The 9120-nt window shown below is 45.9% G+C and overlaps 1 protein-coding gene across 1 annotated transcript; it reads left to right on the forward strand.

The window, feature by feature from the left end:
• Window positions 1–4205: 4205 nt before the first annotated feature.
• apoa1 (apolipoprotein A-I) lies at window positions 4206–6482 on the forward strand. Its single transcript, NM_001141140.1, is given in 4 exon segments — window positions 4206–4219; window positions 5055–5106; window positions 5238–5382; window positions 5527–6482. Coding segments are annotated over 3 exon segments (789 nt in total). The 5' UTR covers window positions 4206–4219; window positions 5055–5063; the 3' UTR covers window positions 6128–6482.
• The last annotated feature ends 2638 nt before the right edge of the window (window positions 6483–9120 follow it).

The following is a 9120-nucleotide window of genomic DNA, read 5'->3' on the forward strand; positions in this document are numbered from 1 at the left end:
TTGCTTTTAGGCAAGCAACACTGAAGCATGCATGAGAGCACCAGTTGTTCTGGACAACTGTGTGATCACGCTCTCTGTAGCTGATGTGAACAAGAACTCACTGACATTTTCAACCTCTCCCTGGCCAAGTCTGTAATACCTACATGTTTCAAACAGACTACCATAGTCCCTGTGCCCAAGGAAGCAAAGGTAACCTGCCTAAATGATTACCACCCCGTAGCACTCACGTCGGTAGCCATGAAGTGCTTTGAAAAGCTGGTCATGGCTCACATCAATACCATCATGCCAGAAACCCTAGACCCACTCCATACTGCCCCAACAGATCCACAGATGACACAATCTCAATCGCAATCCACACTGCCCTATCCCACCTGGACAAAACTATATGAGAATGCTGTTCATTGACTACAGCTCAGCGTTCAACACCATAGTGCCCCCAAAGCTCATCACTAAGCTAAGGATGCTGGGACTAAACACCTCCCTCTGAAACTGGATCCTGGACTTCCTGAAGGGCCGCCCTCAGGTGGTAAGTGTAGGCAACAACACATCTGCCACGTTGATCCTCAACACTGGGGCCCCTCAGGGATGTGTGCTTAGTCCCCTCCCGTACTCCCTGTTCACCCACAACTGCGTGGGCAAGCACGACTCCAACACCATCATTAAGTTTGCTGACGACTCAACAGTGGTAGGCCTGATCACCGACAACGATGAGACAGCTTATAGGGAGGAGGTCAGAGACCTGGCAGTGTGGTGCCAGGACAACAACCTCTCTCTCAATGTGAACAAGACAAAGGAGCTGAGCGTGGACTACAGGAAAAGGAGGGCCAAACTGGCCCCCATTAACATCGACGGTACTGAAGTGTAGCGGGTCCAACACACCAAGACAGTTGTGAAGAGGGCACGACAACACCTTTTCCCCCTCAGGAGACTGAATAGATTTGGCATGGGTCCCCAGATCCTCAAAAAGTTCTACAGGTGCACCATCGAGAGCATCCTGACCGGTTGCATTACCGCCTGGTAAGGCTTCTGCTCGGCATCTGACTGTAAGACGCTATAGAGGGTAGTGCGTACGACCCAGTACACCACTGGGGCAAAGCTTCCTGACATTCAGGACCTATATACTAGGCGGTGTCAGAGGAAGGCCCAAAAAATTGTCAAAGACTCCAGTCACCCAAGTCATAGACTGTTCTCTCTGCAACTGCATGGCAAGCGGTACCGAATGCCAAGTTTAGTACCAAAAGGCTCCTTAACAGCTTCTATCCCCAAGCCATAAGACTGCTGAACAACTCAACTAATCAAATCGCCACCAGACTATTTACATTGGCTTGTAAGTAAGCATTTCACTGTAAGGTCTACACCTGTTGTATTCGGCACATGTCACAAATAACATTTGATTTGAACAATTTTACTATGCTGTGGGGATGTTTTTCAGCGGCAGGGACTGGGAGACTAGTCAGGATCGAGGGAAAGATTAACGGAACAAAGCACAAAGAGATCCTTGATAAAAACCTTCTCCAGAATGCTCCGGATTTCAGACTGGGGCGAAGGTTCACCTTCCAACAGGACAATGACTCTAAGCACAAAGCCAAGACAACGCAGAAGTGGCTTTGGGACAAGCCTCTGAATGTCCTTGAGTGGCCCAGCCAGAGCCCGGACTTGAACCCAATCAAACATCTCGGGAGAGACCTGAAAAGAGCTGTGCAGCGACGCTCCACATCCAACCTGACAGAGCTTGAGAGGATCTGCAGAGATGAATGGGAGAAACTCCCCAAATACAGATGTGCCAACCTTGTAGCATCATACACAAAAAGGTTTGAGGCTGTAATCGCAGCCAAAGGTGCTTCAACAAAGTACTGAGTAAAGGGTCTGAATACTTATGTAAATGTGATATGTCTGGGTTTAAAAAAACAATAATTTGCAAAAATGTCTACAAACCTGTTTTTGCTTTGTCATTATGGGGAAGTGTATGTAGATTGATGAGGGAAAAACACAATTTCATCAATTTTAGAACAAGGCTGTAAGGTAACAAAATGTGGATAAAGTCAAGGGGTCTGAATACTTTCCTAATGCGCTGTACAACGCCAGTCAAATGTATTTAGAATTCATGTTCTACATTAACAGTTTTCATATAACAGAAGGCTCAAATTTCAGCTAGAACTCAAGCCCATCGGTCTGCAGGGAAGTTCTATGGAGCACACTAATCCAGTGGGAAGAACTAGAAGTTCAAATCAAGTCAAATGTATTGGTCACATGCTCAGAATACGACAGGTGTAGACTTTACAGTGAATTGCTTACTTACGAGCCCATTTCCAACAATGTAGACTTAAAAAAGTAAGACAAATGTTTGCTAAATAGAAAGGAAATAGTTACACAATAAAAACAATAATGAGGCCATATATAGTAAAACTATATACAAGTTCGCTTACAATATATCAATGGATTTCTAATGACACACAAACACTATGATGACAGACACTTAATCCTCTATCCCAAGGAAATTCCAATTCCGCCGACTGACATGGAGCCACATTGACAAAGTCCGTCGATGACGGAACAAGTTACAGCTCGACACTGACCCTTTAACCTATTAATCACCATGGAGCATGCGGCACACACACACAAACACTCTCTCTCTCTCTCTCTCTCTCTCTCTCTCTCTCTCTCTCTCTCTCTCTCTCTCTCTCTCACTCACTCACTCACTCACTCACTCACTCACTCACTCACTCACTCACTCACACACTCACCCACACACACAACTCGGGGCTCCCGAGTGGCGCACCGGTCTAATTCTCAGTGCTGTATCACAACCGGCCGTGAGTGGGAGCCCCATAGGGTGGCGCACAATTGGCCCAGCGTCGTCTGGGTTAGGGTTAGGCCGTCATTGTAAATAAGAATTTGTTCTTAACTGACTTGCCTAGTTAAATAAAGGTTAAATAAAATAAATAAATACAAATATAGAAACACTGTGTCCCATTGGAAATTACAACATGCTCTATGACACTGGGGTTTATGGCCCTGGACCTGATGTCCTCTCTCTATGTCTTATCAGTGATCTCAATCAAGCCAGCAAACGCTGTCCAACCCCCACACAGGTTCCAATGCAACAGTCAACACACAAGAGAAGGAGTCAGAATTGATAGCAGAATGTTATTAGGTTGATTGCATTCAACTTACTGTCTTCTCTTTGACTGTGCTCCCAAAGTTCTACCAGATTTATATAACTTGTACATAAAAAATGAAGAAAGAGATACATATACACTCTGACATGCTGTAGGTCTCCACAAATCAAACCATGGAGCCAACCAATAGTGATAACCCAGTATTTAACTGTCACTTTTGACCTCTTTAGAAATCTTGTTATATACGAGCATGTTTGTTTTTGCTTAATCTCATTGCTGAATCGCGGACACATCTCATGTGTCCCTCATTTGGTAAACCTAATGCCTCCAACAATGTATAATCCCTTCTCTTCTTAGTGAACAATGTTGTGAATAAATGAACAAGATAACTTGAGGCTAGCAGATGTTCCTCCTTGGTGAAAGGTCCTTGGTAGCATCAAGATGCTAATTCACCCTCAGGGTGCTCCTGTCACCTCTCTCTCCCCTGCTGTCTGGCCCATCTCCCTGGTTCCGGCCCTTTCATGTCTCATGGTAATTACACAGGAGATAGCAGCTCAGATAGTCCAGCGAGGCCAGGCAAGAATGGCCATTGTCCTGGAGGCCAAATGTCTCGGGCAATCATGGAGCACATGGTGGTTGTATTGTGTGTGAAAGTTTTACCATCGCACAAGGGGATTGAGTTGATTGTGGCATTGGGAGCACAGTCAGAGTGGAGATTGTAATTATTCACCTGAAAATGAAATCATATCACAATTAGAATAGATAGCCATTTAGAAAGACACAAAATAGGATCGAGAACATATGATTATCCATGATAATGCACACACAGACAAGTGTGTGTGCATGCAAGTGTGTGTGTGCGCATACACTAGTGTGGGAGTGTGTGTCCACAGCGTTTCACTTTGCTGACTCCCCCTGAATGCACTCTGCAGGTGACCATTGTACCCGGCTCCTCCCTGTGAGACGGTGTGGGGGTGAGGTCCACCTCCACGGAGGCACACAACATCTCACACCTCTCCCCCCTCCTGCTGCTCCAGCCCTATAAAAAACAGAGCTGGCCCTCCTGTTCCCCAGTCTCATAACGACCAAACACCCACCAGGTAAGAGAACGACTGGGAGAGCTAAGGGCTGGGGCTAGAGGCCAAGGACTTGGTCTGCATACGCAGAGGACGACTTAGGAACTAGCTGAGAGAAAGGCAGACTAGAACTTTCCGGCAAACTTATTTTGCCTCTTATTTTGAATGCTTATTACCACTTTGATATGAACTGTTACAAATACATTGGGCAGCAGTTATCACTTTAGCAATACTTCTTCCAGACAGTTTACGATAATTTACTAGAGAGACGCGAGGGAACAATGGAGAAATAATTGTATTAAATGTCCTAGAAAAAAAGATATCAAATTTTCTTCCTATGCCAATAACTTTCAGTGCATTTTTATTACTCTGATCAACTGCTTAAGTGTAACCTCTGTCTAGGGCCACAGTATTCCAGCGATGTGTCTGTTTTAGTGCAGGGAATGGGGATTAGGTGGTAGGAGTTGAGGGTTAATCTCGTTGAAGGAACAGTATAACTCTATCCAGCTCTGTGTAATCTGACCAGATTAGAGGTCCTTTCAATAGGCTGACATATGGCAAAAGGTAAACTGATTGAGGGCAGCCTAGAGTTGCGTGTCTTTGGGGGTTTGCTCCTTGTGCTTCTCCAAGTCACTGGAGAATGACTTAGAGTCAGTCTCGTTTGCTTTTGGTGACATTTAAAGTTTGATTTAGAGTGTTTTGCAATTAGTGATTTCTTACACTGTTCAAATATTGTTCAACTCTAAATCTATTTTTAACCATACAATGTTGACTTCCCATGGCCAACAGTTTCAATTGTGACTATTTGAATTCTTGTCTTGCTCATTGTTCATCATCTGTTCTCTTTTTCCCCCCTCAGACCACCATCATGAAATTCCTGGCTCTTGCACTCACCATCCTGCTGGCCGCAGGTTAGTATCCAATGCTCTGGTGTATTGAACAATTCAAAATTAAATCTTACTCAATTCTATTAAAGTTCTGGGCCATTCACCACTGTTGCCCAACCAATGTCTGACCCTCTCCCCTCCCTCTCCTCTCCCAGCTACCCAGGCTGTTCCCATGCAGGCTGATGCTCCCTCTCAGCTGGAGCATGTGAAGGTAGCCATGATGGAGTACATGGCTCAGGTGAAGGAGACCGCACAGAGGTCCATCGACCTTCTGGATGACACAGAGTTCAAAGAGTACAAGTAAGAACATGTTGCATTTCATCTTCTCAATTTTCAATGGTGCCCAATCTCCACAGATAACTTCAACAATCTCTCTCTCTCTCTCTCTCTCTCCTCTCTCTCTCTCTCTCTCTCTCTCTCTCCTCTTCTTGGTGTTCCTCTCAGGGTGCAGCTGTCCCAGAGCCTTGACAACCTACAGCAGTATGCCCAGACCACCTCCCAGTCCCTGGCCCCCTACAGCGAGGCCTTCGGCGCTCAGTTGACTGATGCCGCTGCCGCCGTGCGCGCTGAGGTCATGAAGGATGTGGAGGAGCTGCGCACACAGCTGGAGCCCAAGCGCGCCGAGCTCAAGGAAGTCCTGGACAAGCACATAGACGAGTACCGCAAGAAGCTGGAGCCCCTGATCAAGGAAATCGTTGAGCAGCGCCGCACCGAGCTGGAGGCCTTCAGGGTTAAGATGGAGCCCGTTGTGGAGGAGATGCGCGCCAAGGTGTCCACCAACGTGGAGGAGACCAAGGCCAAGCTCATGCCCATCGTGGAGACCGTCCGTGCCAAGCTGACCGAGCGTCTGGAGGAGCTGAGGACCCTGGCCGCCCCCTACGCTGAGGAGTACAAGGAGCAGATGTTCAAGGCTGTTGGAGAGGTGCGCGAGAAGGTGGGGCCCCTGACCAACGACTTCAAGGGCCAGGTGGGCCCCGCCGCCGAGCAGGCCAAGGAAAAGCTCATGGCTTTCTACGAGACCATCAGCCAGGCCATAAAGGCATAAAGGCGCCCTCAACCGGACCCCTCCCTCTCTCCCTCCCTTCTCACTCACACTGACTCACGCACCATACGTACCAAGCTAATGCCAAACTGATGCACTTCCTCTGCAGCGATATGGCAGGACTCTTGCTCTCTCTAACCACCACCACATGCGCTCAAGCACCTGCAAGCGCAGACACTAACACACTATTGCATACATTCAGTTTTGAACTGTGTTCAGGGCCTGTGTGCACAATCCTGGGCCTGCACAAACTCGACTGTACTATGAACATCAAGTGTGAATATTCTTGTGTTGCTGCTTGTTCAAGATAGCTGTGTGCTTCGAAACAGCTCAATAAACACCATACTGTTTCATACTATTTCATTCTCTGAGTTTGCCTTCTTTGCATTGTATTGTTTAGAACAAGCTTTTATTTATGGCCCTCACAACTAACATGACGCTCTGTGACAAAATAGCCATGTTGGGTTTATGTGTTCTACCAATATGTGTTCGATGACAGGATTTTGAACCACAAAATAATGTCATACTTCTTTAAAGTCTCCTATCTCAACATGATCAAAATGGAACTTCATAAGCAATATACATATATGACAATGAAACAAACACGTCTCTTCCACGGATATCATGTCACTGTAACAGTGTTTATTCGCATTGCTTTAAAAGAATGGTTAATCTAAAGATGATAACTGATCAAAATAAAAACAAATGAACTTTAAAAAAAAAAAGTTATATCTGAAAGCCAGTGACCATTCATGGAGATCATGGGAGTTGAATCTTACTGTTGGTGGCCATAAAGGGTTGGTGAACGGATTAATGAGGAAGAGGTGTCAGTGTATTGGTAGGCTGTGACCCGGTAGAATTTCATTAGAGATGGTGTTGATGGGACGCTAACACCATCCCATCACCGAGTATGCGCACACACACACACACCATCCCATCACCGAGTATGCGCACACACACACACACACACACACACACACACACACACACACACACACACACACACACACACACACACACACACACACACACACACACACACACACACACTGGAGCACTAGGAGGGGGTATGACTGTTGGTAAAAAAAACGTTACTTTATGAGTTTATACTTCTTGAGTTATAAGGTTGTTTATCAATCATGCCGTCTAGACATAAGTTGGTTCTCTATAGAGTAGACTTCCACCAATACCAACTTCTGTCCCTTCACATGTAGCATTACTAGATATTAAGCAAGAGGGTAGTGATGGGTGAGGCCTTCAACGGCTCAGTTGGTAGAGCATGATGTTTGCAATGTCAGGATTGTGGGTACTGTTATCTGCACTAACAGTGTTATGAAATCATATCTGCTGCTATCTTCTGCTAAGTTGCAATAATTTTGATAATAAACCGATAGTAACTGTACTATAAACTTGTATCTGCTGCTATTTGGTTTTGGTTTTTTTGTAATGTGTTTTGAAAAATGATCCTCTTATTGTTTTTTGGTTTGTCTTTAATTGTGTGAGTTGCTTTGGATAAAAGTGTCTTCTAAATGGCATATATTTTTCAGGACCCTGTCTTTCAAAGATAATTCGTAAATATCCAAATAACTTCACAGATCTTCATTGTAAAGGGTTTAAACACTGTTTCCCATGAACCATAAACAATTAATGAACATGCACCTGTGGAACGGTCGTTAAGACACTAACAGCTTACAGACGGTAGGCAATTAAGGTCACAGTTATGAAAACTTAGGACACTAAAGAGGCCTTTCTACCAACTCTGAAAAACACCAAAAGAAAGATGCCCAGGGTCCCTGCTCATCTGTGTGAATAAGCCTTAGACATGCTAAAAGGAGGCATGAGGACTGCAGATGTGGCCAGGGCAATAAATTGCAATGTCCGTACTGTGAGACGCCTAAGACAGAGCTACAGGGAGACAGGACAGACAGCTGATCGTCCTCGCAGAGGCAGACCACGTGTAACAACACCTGCACAGGATCGGTACATCCGAACATCACACCTGCGGGACACGTACAGGATGGAAACAACAACTGCCCGAGTTACACTAGGAACGCACAATCCCTCCATCAGTGCTCAGACTGTCCACAATAGGCTGGACTGAGGGCTTGTAGGCCTGTTGTAGGCAGGTCGTCACCAGACATCACCGACAACAGCGTCGCCTATGGGCACAAACCCACTGTCGCTGGACCAGACAGGACTGGCAAAAAGTGCTCTTCACTGACGATTCGCGGTTTCTCACACCAGGGGTGATGGTCGGATTCATGTTTATCGTCAAAGGAATGAGCGTGACACAGAGGCCTGTACTCTGGAGTGGGATCAATTTGGAGGTGGAGGGTTCGTCATGGTCTGGTGCGGTGTGTCACAGCATCATCGGACTGAGCTTGTTGTCATTACAGGCATCTCAATGCTGTGCGTTACAGGGAAGACATCCTCCTCCCTCATGTGGTACCCTTCCTGCAGGCTCATCCTGACATGACCCTCCAGCATGACAATGCCACCAGCCATACTGCTCATTCTCTGCGTGATTTCCTGCAAGACAGGAATGTCAATGTTTTGCCATGGCCAGCAAAGAGTTCGGATCTCAATCCCATTGAGCATGTCTGGGACCTGTTGGATCGGAGGGTCAGGGCTAGGGCCATTCCCCCCAGAAATGTCTGGGAACTTGCAGGTGCCTTGGTGGAAGAGTGGGGTAACATCTCACAGCAAGAACTGGCAAATCTGGTGCAGTCCATGAGGAGGAGATGTACTGCAGTACTTAATGCAGCTAGTGGCCACACCAGATACTGACTGTTACTTTTGATTTTGACCCCCCCTTTGTTCAGGGACACATTACTCCATTTCTGTTAGTCACACGTCTGTGGAACTTGTTCAGTTTATGTCTCAGTTGTTGAATCTTGTTATGTTCATACAAATATTTACACATGTTAAGTTTGCTGAAATAAACGCAGTTGACAGTAAGAGGAAGTTTCTTTTTTTGCTGAGTTTATGTGTGTGTG

The sequence above is a fragment of the Salmo salar genome, chromosome 09 (assembly GCF_965601325.2).
Source record: "Salmo salar chromosome 09, fSalSal1, whole genome shotgun sequence".
In the NCBI taxonomy this organism is placed as follows: Eukaryota; Metazoa; Chordata; class Actinopteri; order Salmoniformes; family Salmonidae; genus Salmo; species Salmo salar.